We start from the raw sequence: 16306 nt of genomic DNA, 5'->3' as shown, positions 1-16306 counted from the left end.
ATTGGTCTTACTGATGTTAGTAGACAGTCAGCTTCTGGTGAAGAAATGCAAACAAATAGCAGACAAATGAAGAAATACCAACCAAAAAAAACAGGAAGTTGTTAACTTCTAGTCAAAAAATGTTTGTGACTTCACTGAACAAGTTTTTACTTTTTAATATCATTTCATGCAGTTAGTGAAGCAGCAAACTTTACAGTTGACAAAAATGAGGTAAATGTGCAAAAATGGAATTTAATTGAAATTAATTAAATGAATAATACAACATATTGTAGTGAGTGTTTTGAGTAAGTCTTGATGGATTAATATAAACAGTGACATATTATAAAGTGACACCGTCATGATGATGTAAATGTGATCATACAAAGCAAATTTTCCGAATGTTACATAATTGAAATTGTGTCCCCCTCAATGTGTATTTGATTTGCAATGATTTGTAAATTACTTGTTTTATTGTCCGTGTCATAATATAATGATAACTCCAGGATGACATTCTTTTTCTGCAAAATGTCTTTTGTTTTAATAATATGAATTGCATTTTGTGAATTGACATTTTCCTGAAAAGCATTTTATTGTTAAGATGAGCAGCACCAAGAGCGTTGATGTAATGAGCTGTATAACAGATACATGCCTAAAACAGTTTCAAAAGGAGAGATGACTTGTGGAAATGCATTGTAAATCTATGCGATGGATCCATATTTGCATTAGCATACTTACTTAGCAGACAGATGGCTACTGCAGTGGTGACAAGCCACCGTCTCTCCAGTCCCATGGCCGTCCGTCACACTTCTTCACACATCTCCCGACCTGAAAGAGACGACCACACATCCCGTTTACTCTTCAGCACAATACTACTGTGCCATTCACAGATCCACCACCGCTGCACAAGGACATCCCTCACATCCCCACTCAGACAAATGTAATCCCTCAAGTTAACATCAACTCATAATCCAACAACTACACTACATTCCAGATGCTTCTTGGTTAATAAATAACTGTATTCTTTGAAAACGGTTAATCCTCTGGAAAATTGCATGTCTGAGCTGTGGCTGGATTAAGGCAAATAAGCTATTGCAACATGTGCTGCACATAGACAGTAGGGCACGAGATTGCAAAGAGAGTGCATCCTGTGGAAGTTTGCTTGTGTTTGTGTGTGTGCATGCACGTTTGGAGTGTGTGCACGTGTATGTTTGTGCATGTGTCCACACAGAGCGCCTATACAAGGCTCTACGTGTATGTACAGATTAACCTGGTGCTTCTGATTGGTCCAGCTCATCCAGAAGGTCTCGGCTCACGCTAAATAGGCCAACAGCCATTGACAGGGGACACGAGCAACATTCACAGGTGTGTGACCACGACACCAGATGTTATCTTATTACGTGTGCTTAAAAAAGTGACTTAAGTGCCATAAGTAGACTGCCATTAGATAACTTACTCAAATGAAACGAAAATCAAGACATGACCGTACATTTCAAGCAGCCAACAGCAGCCTATGTGGTTCACCTGACTACTCCACTAAATACACAAAGAGCTCATGCGAGCGCACCAGCACGACCCACTGCTTCTCATCTACTAATGAGTCCCACAAACAGGAGACCACTTACCTAAATTGTGGACCTACTTCACAGACTGACCAGTAAGAACAGCTGCGGCAACCCGTGAGGCCCTCCACCTCAAATTGGATTAGAGGCACAAGTTTAAGTTTTTACCCTTCAGACATAATAGAGTCACTCCATTTAGTACCCGTAATACCAGCTTATTACTTTAAGATCATTTAGGTAATATAGGAGGGAGGCTATTCTTGGAAAACAGGTAGGTGTTGGTTTTAAGAGCTGATATAAGCACAGATGTGCTGCAGCAGCACAGGGATCAGTGAATTGTGTTTAGTCTCTGAGAGGAAATGTTTGTACTCGAGTAAACACACAGCCCAGAATAGAGCAGGAGAAAAGATGCGTTTAATTCCTCTCACTTGACCAACACAGGGTGGGGACTGTTACTGTTGGGGCTGGCTGTTAAGGACAGTAATAACTTTAGTTTGGAACCTTTCCAGAACAAGCAGAAAGATGAAACTAAGGTTAAACAGTCACTGACGAAGAGTGGGACAAAAACACATTAGATAGGGGTAAAGCTGGTGGAGAGGGAAGGACAGAGGCACACAGAAAATGAAAGTGCAATGTTTATAATGAGGAAAGGATTATTCCCACTGAGCAAACATGAATTACTCAGTTTGAGTGTAAGAATAAACAGAACTCTTATAATAGCATTCCAGTCTGATCATTAGTGTGACACCTCACTGCATCATCTCCGCTGTCGTCTTCACAGTCTTTTTAATGACATGTCAGAAATATATCTATATAAATTCTAACCTATATCTAGACCTGAAGTAACTTTTGACAACCACGGAACATAACAAACCTTGTCTTTGCTCCTGCCTGCGATTCTGTGCTTCCACACCAGAAATGACTTGTGGGAACAGACAGACAGAGCAGCGCCCACACTGAGCCGGCATATTACAGAGGAAGCCTGGAGGGGCTTTGTCTGCAGGTGCGGGAGCAGACAGAAGACAACCAGGTTATTTCCTCAGGCAGCAGAGCAAAGCAAGGGGCCATTTAATTGATATGTGCACAGAGACGGCCTAAAAACAAAAGTCCAGGTGTTTAAGGTGTAACTGACAAGTCAAAGAATAGTCAAAAGCAGCATCTTTGACTTGTCAAAGATTTATGTGACTGCAATCAAACAATATCACTTACTGAACTGTAAGCAATTATGATCTACGTCTCATAATTAACTTACAAAGAAAGAATAAAGTGGATTACAGCTCCCATTTAACAGTGAGGGCATGCACCATACATACTGGTGCATGTGAGAGGTGCGAGGGGTTTACTCCGACACGCTAATCTTCTCACAAGGGTAACTGAGGGGAAAGTGGACATAATTACAGCAGCTGTTTGCAAGTCACACAGCAGTAGTGGGAGCCAATCACATTACAGAACAAGTTGTAGTTTGTCCATCCTTCACTTGAAACAAAGATGTGCAAATAGACACAACTTTGATAAGTATCAGATTACCGGGATGTGATTTTCAAAAGTAAAATGTGACAACACAAAAACAACACAGAGTGACGACTAAAAAAACCCAACATGACTGCAGAATGGCACCTTCATATCATGAGTTAAGAAAGGTGATCACTGTTATCTAAGCAGTAAGTCCCTGCCCCAGCACACGACATTTGGCTCTGTGAGGTGTGCAGCAGACGTAGCTGACTGCAGCGATGTTACACTGGATTTCATTGACACAAATTGCTTTGGATCTAGTCATGGCTTTGCCTTCTGGAGGGAACATTTGTAACACCCAGACTAATCCTGCTGCTTTGAGTGTTAATAGTGTAATTTAATTAGAGACCAAATTGGTGAGACAAATCAAGGACACTGTCATCTGGATGTGCAGTGATCAATCACTGGCAAAAACCAGTCACTAAAACACTTCAGATTATTCTGCCCACTGGAATTGCACAAGATCAGCTGGTGGGGATAGATTGGTCAAACTAGCAGTTTGGGTTTTCCACATTTTACGGAGGACACACGCCATAGCCAACAAAGACAACTTGGTTCTCAAGCCAATAAAATAAAATGATGTATCATGCAACCAGACATTTCTGAGTCTGGTTCTCTGATCCCCACGTCCTTAGAATAAAGGAGAGAGACTCACTTCAAAATTCAAAAGGCCTAAAAATATTTTTGCAATACAGGGGTCTCCAGAATCATACCCTAAATAGATGAACTTGTCTTGCCATTGAATTAAATTTGTTCACCCCCCATTTCAGGCATTAAATCCAAGTACAAAGCTGAATCCAAGCTGTCAGCTGCAGCAGCTGGTCAGCCTGATCTCTCCATCTCCTCTGTATCACATTGGAATAAGCAGATCAGGAGGCATACATTGAATAATGCAAAACTTAAGACACACTTTATAATTGTTTACACAATGCAGGAGTCTTGTTTTTCAACTATCTTGTCCACTTGATACGTGACAAGTAAATTGTCAGTTTCCCCTTTTAATCTAAATTTCTTCTCTGAAACACAGAAAACTCATCACAGAAAGTGAACTTTTGACTTGAGTGTGTGAATTTCTGTGAAAGTGTGTGTGATCCCCTCAGTATATCTAAGGAGAGCCACCGGTGATGCTGGTGACAGATACAAGTCCGATAAGCAGTAGCATTACTCTCTTAATAATCCTTGTTAATCCTGACACAGGCCGTAGCTTTAGTGCGAACCAGCCTGGGGCAGGAAATACAAGTGTTTCTCCAGCATAAACCTTGCAAAGAGGTGCACAGAGGAATCCAAAACAGATAACACAACCAATCCACAACTTAGACAACAGGTCTACATAAATGGTACATGTGAATCACAACCATTAGCCCAGGAATAGATTGAAAACCACCAATTCAAACATGACTGGTTAAACCACCCTTTACAGCACAGGGATCAATTCATGGATTTTGTCCCTGGCACGGCAACCTAATTTAGAAACTGCATTGACTTTTGCTGCAAGTAAAGGAAATGAGCTGGGCACGCACTGGGCATGGGAGCGGAGTAGTCTCGTGAGGGGAAAAGCCGGCTGTATATGGATTAACACACTGATCATTGGTAACCCAACACATGGTGCTACAGGGAATAACGATATTGACTCCTGGCCGGTGGTTGAATGTTTACTCACACTGAGCAGTCTGGAAGCGAGCGAATGCCGCTGCAAATGAGTGAATCACCAACATGCTTAAAGCATCAGTGGAGTGATTTCATGTTTTTTTTCTCTCCCGTGATGATTTAATGTAGCCCAGACGTCTCAGGGGAGCAGAAGATGACTTGAGTCTGGTGAAAGCTAAGTGGCTAACATCCCTCTTGCAACTCCTGAGGCTTCCCTGCCCCCAACTCTCAGGAACAGGTCAGTCCCACAAAGCTAATTTCAAGACAAGACACAGAGAGGACCTTAAGGTCAAACGTTAAAGGTAACAACCTCGAGAGCTTAACCCCAGTGTTGAAGAATGGCACTGGGTTCATTCTTATATGTTACAGTCAATGAGACACGATCTTAAATGACCACAACAGACCCTTTTAAGTACTAAAGCTAAACATGTTCAGACATTCTCATTTCTTTATTCAGGAAATTTACTGAGCAGATGTGAGGGACTCTTTCAGACAGGACTCCACTGATGAGACATGTGTTTATTCTTTAGGATCCCACACGCTTTAGGATCGTGTCACTGACATGCATTCACCTCAGAAAAACTACAGACTACATTTTAAGATGTACAACAAAGCAATCTGGAGAAACCACTTTCAACTCATGAATAATTACTTTCCCAATGCAATCAATTTCCTGCAGCATGACAGGGCCCAGTTGGCGGCATGGTGTTTTGAACAGCGCAGCACGGTAATGAAATGTCAAGGCCTGATGTAGTGTTGATATATGCTGGATATAACTGTGTGGCATGACACCTGAGCTGAGCCCTGACAGAAAAGACATGGAGAGGATTCTGCCAGAAAAATACAAACCAAATAAATTAATCAAAATCTATAACAAAAACAGACTTATTATTTTGCAAGGAGCAGAATCGAAGTAGATATTTGACACTTGTGTACCTTCGTGACAATATAACAAGATGTCAAATGCAACTATAAACAACCGACAAGCTGATGAGGAATGGAGGAAGCTTCTGTTCATGAGCTGTGTCCATGTCCACATACAGTCAGATGATGCAACACAAGGGATTACAGGCATCATGGTGTGTGATGTGTGCCTCTGTGCTCCTCGTGTCCAGCCAATCAGAGTCAAAAAGCGCAGCAAAAACAAAGAGAGACGCTTGAAACCAGTAAACAGCAGAAGAAGAGGGCTGCGCTCCTCTGCACCAAAACACCCCAGAATGAGGCTCAGACCAGCACATCGCAGCGTGTGGAGCAGCAGGCGAATACACAAACAGTCTGGTGCACATGCAACAGACTCACGACATAAGCTACACGCTGTCCCAGTGAGCTGGGACGCTCCCCCCCCCCCAGCAGAGCTCCTGTAAAAACAAAACAGGTGCATCTTTTGTCTGACAGCGAGTCAGATACAGGCAGAGAGGAGAGAGAGGGAGCCCTTCATAAAAATAATACAAACACACACTTTCGACTGACTATTGTTCTGACTGTTTTAATCCAGGGAACAGAGTTCAGGTTTGGGCCATTCCAGCGTGTTAAACCTATTCACTGTGGTTTAACGCGAGAGAGAGAGAGAGAGAGAGAGAGAGAGAGAGAGAGAGAGAGAGAGAGAGAAAACACCCACACTCACTAGGGGGAGATTACAAGTGGCACATGTGATACACAAAACGTAAACAAAGGCAAAATGCGTCATAGTGTTACCAAAGTGTATTTTTATTGGAGGACAGACTGATGTCACAGCAATAGTGTGAGTAAATGATAATAAAAGGCCCGAATCACACAGGATCACTATCACAAGAGCAATGTGGCAGAGATGTGTGTGCAGCGTATAACTGATCTATAATCAATATCTATCTATATGACAATAAGATGTGTTGTGTGTTTAGTAGAATGGACCGGGAAAGATGCTCTGGCAGCTTCTTACCTTACTTGAGGCACTTTTCACTCGCAGCTGAAAGTACAACCTCTCAATCCATTGGTGCTCCTCGTTTACCCTCGTTCTGCAGACCACATCTAGTTCGCTCCCAAGCAGACGACTTTTTAAATAAATGTAAATAAAGGAGGCGGTTCTGGAGAGTGAGGAGCAGGTTGGTCACATCTTCGTTCTCAGTCCGTGCGTGGAGGAAAAGAGGAGAATCAAAAGTGAGTCCCCAGCGTCCACGGGTTAAACGACGTCCTGGAAGAGACTTCAGTAGAATCCATGAAGCCGGGACACCTTCACCGTTTAAAGGCCAGTTCAACTTTCCTCTCCGTTACTCGTCTTTGTCCAAACTCGTCCAAAGTACCTTCAATCGCAAGAGAGTTTTCTGTTGACTTCGTGGATGAGTGTAAAGCTGTCTGTGGGTCAGAACATCTCTCATGTAACGGCAGCAGGTTTGACCACAGGGCTGCACGTTTAGTTAGTGCCCTGCTCTTCACACTGTGTCCCTCCTCCTCCTCCTCCTCCTCCTCTTCATCCACCCCTCCTACGAACTACTACAACAGGAGCTGCTGGAAACACCGCGAGTAGAGCTAATTCAACCACTACACTTCCGGTTAGACCTTTCAGCATAAAGCCCCTGCTGTAGGATGGGCTCTGTTGTTAGAACTGTATCTGAAACGATTAGTCAGATTAGAGCTGGGCAATAAAACAATATAGATAATATTCGTAGTTTAATTTCAATCAATAGCAATATAACAACGGTTTAATATATCAAAATAATGCTCGTAAATATAGGAAGCACTGTGCGTGCACGTGCTACAGTGAGAAGGTCAGATTATGTAAAGGTAGATAAATTGTTTTGTTGTATATTAGCTGTTTGTTGTTGTTCTCTTATCATAAATAAGAGTTTAAAAATACAACCTTCAACCTGGAGCAAAAAAAACCCATCAAAGATATGACATTTAATGTCTAATTATCTAGTGATCATTTTAATCTTAATATATTTATTGCCATATGGTTCAGCCCTAAGTCAAATTGAAGTATTATTTCGTCAACTACTCAGTTTTATATGTAAATTTAATAGCTTTTAATTTCTAACTGCAAAACAGTCAATTTAAATGCATTACCTTGGGATCTGGCAGATTTTCAATGGACATTTTCACAAATCTTCTGACATTTCATGCATTACTAAATTTATCAATTTAAGATTATTTGTGTTAAATACAAGTAGAAATGCTACAGGTGAACATACCCAAATACAATTCATGTAGTTGCTTCAGTTTTCAGTGTCCTGGTATTGTGCATGCTGCTGTTCCACTGGCACACGGGTTAATAAAACACTTGGACATTGACTCAGGTTAATAGTTAAACCAGGTTGTGGTCAGAGCATTGATCGTTAGACTGAAGGGTAGAGAATGCTTTTATATTGAAGGAGCATGTATGCGCTTCCTCTTCTCTGCCACCTGTCTCCATGTGACTTGATGCTGCTGGTGTTTTAGCGCCTCAGACAAAAGCGTCTTTTCGTGGGAAAAACACGAGGATCGTAACAAAAGGCAAACACACACAAGTCAAGACAACGTGTGACCGTTTGGTAGATCGTCCAGCAGACGTCCCACAAAAACACCCACAAACACCCAGTGAAGTCAAATACAAGGCTAGTGTGTAAAGTGGGAAAAAACGGGTGTGATCTAAGTGGTATAAATAATTGATGGAGGTTTACCTCCACCCACCACACCCACACGCGCACACCCACACACGCACACACACACACAAATTACCTAGGAAATGTTGATATTCTTTCTATAAAGACGATAAAAAACACAATATATATATATATATATATATTCCTTGCAGCTTATCCGTATCACTATAATAATATACTAAAAAGTACTCTTGATTTACGGTGGTATTGTTGGAATAACAAGACTATTACGTTGTATAGTGACTACACTGTAAACTGCAGTAACAGACACTGAAAGATGATCAACAGGTAACCTTTACTTCCTGAAACAAACAATCACGGCATCAGGTTAAGTGGTTATACAGTTTCTTTAAGTATAAGAAGTCTTAAATCTGCATTAAATTTGTACCGAACTAATTACCCCGCTCTTACAAACTTCTACTTCCCGGCGCATTCAAATTTTAAGCTAATGATAGCCTTGCTAGTTAGCTCGCGGCTGAAGCTACAGCTATTATTCCTTTCATAAATGGTTATTTTAATGTCAATTAAACATTTATCACCATAAACCTAAAGCAGCTTTCAAGTTAGCAGTGGTGTTTTGTTAATTTGACGTGAAAAGACGTGTTGTTTTGCCCTTTATTAAAGTTAAATTAGCACATTCATTCATACCCACTGATTATTTACTAGCATCAAGTCTCTTTGTTTTTCGTTTTTAACCATAGGCTCTCAGACATAAATGTATGCGTCGTCTTATTGTGAAAACTGAGTTAGATAACTATAAATATATAAATAGAAAAGAGTAGAAGGCACTAATTTCCATCATCTTACCTCCAAGGCTCTTTGTCTAAATAAGCTGCACATGAGCAGATCTACTGCAATACATGTGCTGATGATGGATGAGGTCATAGCTGGGATACATTTTATATACAGTCTATAGCTGGGACACTTTTTATATACAGTCTAAAGTAGGGATGCACAATATGGATTTTTCCGGCCGATACCAATAATCATTTCATGTTTCTTAAAAAGAAGTTCATAGCCTGTAGTTTATGCACATCTGAGGGTTAAATAGCAAAATATAGTAAGCAAATAGGGATGAATTAATATTCCATTGTTAAAACAACAAAAAACGTTCTGACTCAGTTCTGAGTGTTTTAGTTTTTTTAGTGAAGAACATCAGAAAACTGCAAACAACTCTAGGTGGAGGAGGAACATTTCATGGTCAAGTCATGGGATTCAAAAGAAATAAATTAAATTAAATATTTTGACATGTTAAATAAGACATGTCAATGTATGAAAATAGTAATTCAGATGAAATAATGTGCATTCAAAAATAAAGGCTATTATAGAACTGAAAGCCTGATAAAAAACTGTCCATGTTTTGCATAAAAATTCAAAATAAATTAAATGACAATATCTCTGAACAATAATGTAAATTATTAAACACAAGTAGTTGAAACAAAATATAAAGTGGATCTTTCATTAAAGAATGAAGGCTCTTGTAGGGGAGGCCGCATTTTTGTCACTCAGAAACTGTGAAAAACTTCCACACCAGCAACGCAGTCTTCAGTTCCGATTTTTAATATACAGTTTACAGTTCCAACATAAACACATCATGCTGGTATGGACAGGCACGGATGTATGACGTCAGGAGGACTTTATCGGCTATAAGTTCTGATTTCGATAAATAAATAACATAAAATTCCCATTATCGGGCCGATAATATCGGACTAATATATATCTTGCATCTCTAGTCTAAAGCTGGGACACATTTTATATACAGTCTAAAGATGGGACACACTGCATTGTTCTGTTTACTGTTGAAACAGCCAATCCATTGCCTGACAGTCTGGATCACCACAGGGGGGCGGTATTAGTACTGGATCAGCGGAGACTGATCAGGTTCATGACAGTGACAATTAGTAAGAAGGGTTTAACATGACAGAGCAAAGTGTATTAATGTGCAGTGGAGAAAATAAATTAAAACCCTAAACTATAGTTCACAATGATTTTGCCTTGATGGCTTGTTGTAATAAAACAAGATTAGAAAAAAACATCATCTCAACTATGGTTATAAACCATTAAAGTAATACAATACACATAGAATACCATTCATTGTCATTTATTATGTCTGCTCAACAGTTGTTTCTCAATGTCTTATGTCCCTATACTAGGATTTATGGTTTTCATATAAAATTATTTCTTAACAGCAATTCTTGTATATCTGTGCTTTAACGCACAGTCATAATTAATACAAAGTTAAAAATCAAAGGTCGATAGAAAGCACAAATTACAGAGGTATAAATGGTTAATTGCAGAGGCGATAAATGTATAGATACCAGGGGCCGTACAGCCAATCTCTATCGTTTCTGTGATTTTGGATGCAAGTGTGAGAAGGTAGCAAGTACCCAGAATAGCTACTAAGCTGTTTGATCTGATGTTACACAAGATAGTTTATGGTTAGTGGCGGATTCCTTGTGTAAATTTAGTAGCAAATCATAAAGCTGACAAGACTGCTATGTCCTAGTGTAACCTTTACTGACCACGTGTTTTACATATGACATTATCCTGCAAAGGAAATGGAAGCGTTCATCCTGCCGTTGACTCACACACTTTCAAAGGATTTAAACAGAAAAAGGTTTTTGACACAGGTTAACAGAACGTCAGGTCTTAATTGCATGCTTCACTGTTGGACAATGTTTATTCTCACAGGACAAGTGCACCATATGGAGAGCGGAGGATCGGCATTAATCACTTGAAATCCTCCCTAGAAAGCACAAGTCTGCAGAGTAAGGAAGAATTAACCGGAGGGTAAGGCTAATTGTGTTATACAGTCTGCTGACCATTTTGTGGAAAAACCAGCATTAGCTTTTAATTCAATTATGAATAAATTAAATTATCATTAAAGGACTCATCAAATCACAGTTGTATTAATGAATCAAGCTAAGAAAACAAATATACAATTCAAGCAATATCTGACACTGATATGGCTTCATAACAGCAGACTGGCATTATCAGATTAGCAAAGTTGTTTATAGCAACGATTAGACCTCATTTTCTGTAAGAGGTATCACTACTTGAAGTCCCGCCCGCACAAGCCCTGCTGAGTATGTGTGCACGCAAGCACAGTGAGACTCTCTCTGAAGCTACAGTGTATAGATCAGTCATCAAAGTCTGGGATATCATCATAGGAGTAGCCTGGGTAGCCCTTCGACGCAAAGTAAGCTATCCGGAGGTGGTAAATTCCAGGCAAGAAAACCAGGATCCCAATGATGAGGACAGGCACGGTCCGGTCTGAGTGCTGAAAGAGAGAAAACATTTGACACATTTATTCAATCAAAATAAAAATCTTATTTGTTCTGCTGTTAAAAATAGTATTAGGGCTGCTTTGAACTAAAAAAGTGAAGAGATCTCAAGAATAAAGTTGTATTTTTAGGCTATGTGTCAATTTAGAGGGGGAATATCAGAAGATCAGTACCACATTATATCATGTCATCATATACTTAAAGAAACTGACAGCTCATATCAAGTAATAGGACATTAAAAAGGAACAAGAAACTGCAATAAGCTGAGTCCATTCTGAAGAAGGAACCACACAGACATGGAGGAAATGGCCTCTTTAAAGGAGGAAGACATGTTTGGTAGTAGTCAGTCATAGTTTCTCAAGAAACAACGTGAATGGATCAAGATTTTGGAACCAGGAGAAGTCGACCTCCAGCGAACACTGGTTCTCCTTGCTGCTTATTTACAAAAAAGTGATTTTTCGGGAAAATATTACAACTTTTTTCTCAAGTACAACTTTATTCTCAGAAGATTATTCTCGACATCTCCGATTTCTTTTTTTCTCCTCATCATGGCCCTAATTAATACATCACAGTTAAAAATACTCTGCTTTGAAAAAGTACTCACTGTGACTCCAAAGTATCCAGCCAGGAGAAGGGCGCCAATGATGATTAACAGAGAGCCAATTAAGAAGAGGACTGTGGCGAGAGCAATGGCTTTGTACGGGACTTTGGGTGGGCTCCTTTTGAACTGGAGAGGAGGAGAAATATTTAATTAGAGCACATTTCTCAGACACAGCAAGCTTTGTGGAGCGCTGCCGGTTTTCCCACTTATATTGTAGAAAGGCAAATTTAGTCAAGCTCATGATGTACTGGAGATTCTGAAGTACATGACTGGTTGTCAGATATTTGTTTTTAAATAGGGAACTGACTTCATACGCAGTTTTTACCCCTTTCCTTTGTTTTAATTGTTCTAATATCCATAAAATGATATATTTGTGATTTTAAGTACCAACAACCATCTCAATATTGTTTTACATTCTCTCTGATGGAGCAAACACATATACACATCACATTTACTTTATTATCTTTTCATGAGCAGTGTACTTATACATTATTTATAACCTGTGGACATTTATCCTGGACTGTAGAGTGAACAGCTCTGCCAGACAGCTCCAATCACAAAGACCCACTGTTGTGTACAGGCAGCTATTTGAATTCTCCTTACAGAATCTATATTTGTCTACGTGACAGGCCATTTTTTTTACAAACGAGCAGGGGAATGTGAAAAAGATAATTTGATAAAATAAGAAGCAAAAAAAGACAATGCACACAGCAGCTTTAATTATTCATGTCAGGGGATTTCTTTTTTTAACAAATATAATTTGTGTTTTGGTCTTTTTTCACATTCAAACCTTCATAGAGACAACTCGTTCAAAATTGAAGCCTAAACGCACCAACCAAAGCTCAATATATTAGTCATCCTGAGTTATTATTGGCACGTGAAAACATGAAGACACTTATATAATGCTGTCTGTAACTCTACAGGAGTTTTTTTAAGTATGAGAAGAAAAATATCCTGGTGATGTCAATAAGGTAATCTCATTCTATGCCTGGGGACTATACATTTATAACAAAATAACCTGTGTTACAAACCGCGGGGCTTGGAGTTTGAAAGAAGTGGACATTAACCAATTCTAAAGACCTATTGGAGATTGTGGGAAAAGTAGGATCATTTGGAGCTAAGGCTGGGCAATAAAACAATATTAATAGTTATCACATTACAATTTGCATCAATCGTAACAAAGGCTATATATATATATATATATATATATATCATAATAAAATGTGTTTGTGACACAGGACAAACGCATCCAACGTGTTTCCAGAATTAAAATATCATTTATATCTTACATAAAGTTTTTATCTTACATTATTCTGTTTTAGATATGCTGCTTGTCTGCCAGATAAATTATAGTTATTTATGAGTTTTATACATGGACAGCCAATGTCAAAATTAAGACTCGTTTTCTTTCAAATTAAGATCAACACATTGGGGAAATCTGCTTCTCTAATCTCTTCCTCTGCATTAATGAAATCAGCCAGTTTCCACAGTCAAAGGTAAAACTCCTAATCTCAGCTGTGCACACTGAGATCTTTGCTTTTGAGACAGATGTCTGGAGAGTTCCCTGTGTTCTCTGCGGACAGAATCACTGAAGTCAACCTCAAAGTTAATTATTCATCACTTTAAGCCTAGATTGGCTGTTTTAAACTTAACATGATGATAAAGTGGATGAACTTTAACCTTCAGTCAATCATGACAATGAGCCAATCATTGCAGATTAAAAACAGAATCATGTGGGAGTTAAAAATGTGTAAAGATATAAAGGATGTAATAATTCTGGACGCACTGATTGTGTTTGTCCTGGGTCATAAACACAGATACTCGTGTCCAGCACCATGCAGCGGGTTTTACCTGTAAATCAGTGTAGCCGTCATCGTCAGTGGCTAACCTGGAGTACCTGACTTTGTTGTCCTGGGTCCCGTTGGACACGATGTTACGAGCGGGCATCTTTCTCTTATTACAGCTTCACAGCTTCTCTACAGATGCATCAACGACCCTGCGGCCATGCCACCGTCCACTAACAAGCTGTCGGTGTTAGAGTCAGTCAAATATTACACCAGGGCCGCTGCTGTAGACTAAAATACTATTTATGAAGAGATTACACGGGGTGACGTCTGCGGAGCTACAAACATGGAACTTCCGTGTTTTCAATACGCATGCGCACAACGAAGCGCGACGCCGGAAATGGAAATCTCACTTCAGTGTTTATCCAATGTTATATTTTAAATGTTCTCGATGCGATTTACTTTAAATTACTTTAAATGTGTCATATAAATAAGAATGGATCAAATATATTTCACTGACGCACCGACTGGATTTATTTCCTAGTGCTGATTTGCACGGCTCCACATCGGCCACAAGGGGGCGCAGTCGGGTGTTATTAAATGACCAGTGGGTCAGAGTGAGCAGCAGATGTCAGTCTGGTGTCATCTCACTGTGGATGTTCATTTCCTCAGCTTCATAATCACACTGTGTTCTCACAGGATTAAGTTTCTGTCCAGCCTGCAGATTTTTGAAACGATTTCATGAAACAGAAGCGGGCCCCACACACACACACAGACACACACAGACACACACAGACACACATACCCACAAAGGCTTCCCGCAAAGGCTGTTTTTAGCCGCAGAGATTCCATCTGATATTTCACATATAACGTAAAGTCTGCACATCTGTCCTTTTTAGGACTTTACATTGACTTCCATTCATCAGCCTGACCAACACCTTATCCTTAACCTTAACCACGGCCAATCCACCACAATCTGACCTTTAACCTTAACCAGGTGTTTGGTTCCCACGAGCTGTTCTGATCCTGACAAGCAAGGTGTTTATGCTGGTAAAGGTCCTAAAGAAGTAACAAAAACGACTACACAAACACACACACTGTTTTCCTGGAAGGTTGTTTTAGCCACAGAGATTCAGTCTGAAATTTCACACATTTTTTTTCACTACTTGTGCATGGACATTTCTTTAAACAGAAACTGTAAGTATTCCAACACCGGGTCCACGAGATGAAAATCATACACCATTATATCAAAATACTTGCAAAATCAGCTATTTATCTTTTCAGTAATGCGCTTCTTTGATATCCATTAGCAGACCGCATTCAATAATAATAGACTAAACCTCTGTTTGTTTAATATTTAAAGTAAATCAACCATTTGGAATAGTGGCCTCAATCGTTGGTATATACCAAGTTTTCTGGAATTGGTGGCTTTACTCGTTAAATCAGCAAAAAATGAAACTTTGTAACGAGGCCTTGATCGTTTGTGTATAGTGAGTTATCTCTGCCATGTACTGTCATCTCTCTGTTCATGCACGGCAATAATCTGGCCCGTGAACAACTGACCATGATATTGACAGACCAGACAAAAATAACATTCGCTAACAATTCCCCTGAAATGAATAATTAAAGCTGTTGTGGGAGGTATAGTCTTTTTTTTTGCTCTCTTTTTTCAAATTGTGTTTCTCACTTTCCCCTGCTGGTTTGTGGAAAATTGGACTGTCATGTAGACAAATATAGACTCTCGTGTTGGCAGAATTCAGATCTCTGCCGTGCCCTGAAGCTACCCAACAGTGCATTGTTGTGATTTGAGCTTCCTGGCAGAGACATACACTCTACGTTGAAGGATAAATGTCCACAGGTTGTGAATAATCCATAATTACACTGCTATTTTCATGGGCAGTAACAATAAAGTAAATGCATATTCTTATTAGATGTGCCAGCAGCATCAATAATACCCTCTTTTTGCTTCTAAAGAACTTGTTGGCAGAGAACAAGTCTCGAGTGATCGTTAGTACGCTGACTGACCTTGACTGCTAGGTGCATTGATGTAGTTTAAGGCCATGTGTTGCTCTCGGGGGGATCTAAGGCCTGAAATCATTCATTTTCCTGTTGTTTCTCCCTGTGTGTATGAGTCACCGTGCACTACGCTGCCCTGTTCTCTCTCTCCGCTCAATTTTCAGATGCATAGTTTCAAATCTATCCGAGCTTCTACAAAGAATAATCTTTATAAATCTATCCTGGATGCAGTTTTTTTTTATGTTTTAGAGGAATTAAAGTGGGGATTCTTTTATAGGCTGCATGCTTTCAAATGCACCAGTACCGC

At 39.7% G+C, this 16306-nt stretch overlaps 2 protein-coding genes across 6 annotated transcripts in view; both read right to left on the bottom strand.

Moving 5' to 3' along the window:
- igsf9b (immunoglobulin superfamily, member 9b) overlaps nucleotides 1-7134 on the bottom strand; it is a 28850-nt gene extending 21716 nt beyond the window's left edge. For all 3 annotated transcript variants that reach the window (XM_034595081.1, XM_034595084.1, XM_034595083.1), the window contains exons 1-2: nucleotides 6616-7134; nucleotides 715-804 (exon numbers count right to left, since the gene is read on the bottom strand). In XM_034595081.1, coding sequence (XP_034450972.1) covers nucleotides 715-769 — 55 coding nt within the window. In that variant the 5' untranslated portion in view covers nucleotides 770-804; nucleotides 6616-7134. The remainder of the gene's footprint in view (nucleotides 1-714; nucleotides 805-6615) is intronic.
- Nucleotides 7135-10399: 3265 nt separating this feature from the next.
- Nucleotides 10400-14358, bottom strand: tmem230b (transmembrane protein 230b). 3 transcript variants are annotated; one of them, XR_004614887.1, is made up of 4 exons: nucleotides 14051-14356; nucleotides 12203-12325; nucleotides 11374-11594; nucleotides 10400-11337 (listed from the first exon to the last, which is right to left on the bottom strand). XR_004614887.1 is itself a non-coding variant. In XM_034595085.1 (3 exons), exons 1-3 carry the CDS (start codon nucleotides 14144-14146, stop codon nucleotides 11454-11456), a joined length of 360 nt encoding a protein of 119 aa, XP_034450976.1. In that variant the 5' UTR covers nucleotides 14147-14358; the 3' UTR covers nucleotides 10400-11453. The 3 variants fall into 3 exon arrangements, 1 of the variants encoding a protein (XP_034450976.1); XR_004614888.1 differs by having other exon boundaries at nucleotides 10400-11343; nucleotides 11389-11594; XM_034595085.1 differs by having other exon boundaries at nucleotides 10400-11594; nucleotides 14051-14358.
- Nucleotides 14359-16306: the final 1948 nt, after the last annotated feature.

Source organism: Hippoglossus hippoglossus, chromosome 9 (assembly GCF_009819705.1).
Source record: "Hippoglossus hippoglossus isolate fHipHip1 chromosome 9, fHipHip1.pri, whole genome shotgun sequence".
NCBI classification, from domain to species: Eukaryota; Metazoa; Chordata; class Actinopteri; order Pleuronectiformes; family Pleuronectidae; genus Hippoglossus; species Hippoglossus hippoglossus.
Note: the sequence above shows the minus strand (reverse complement) of the source record. Positions and strands in the feature narration are given on the sequence as shown.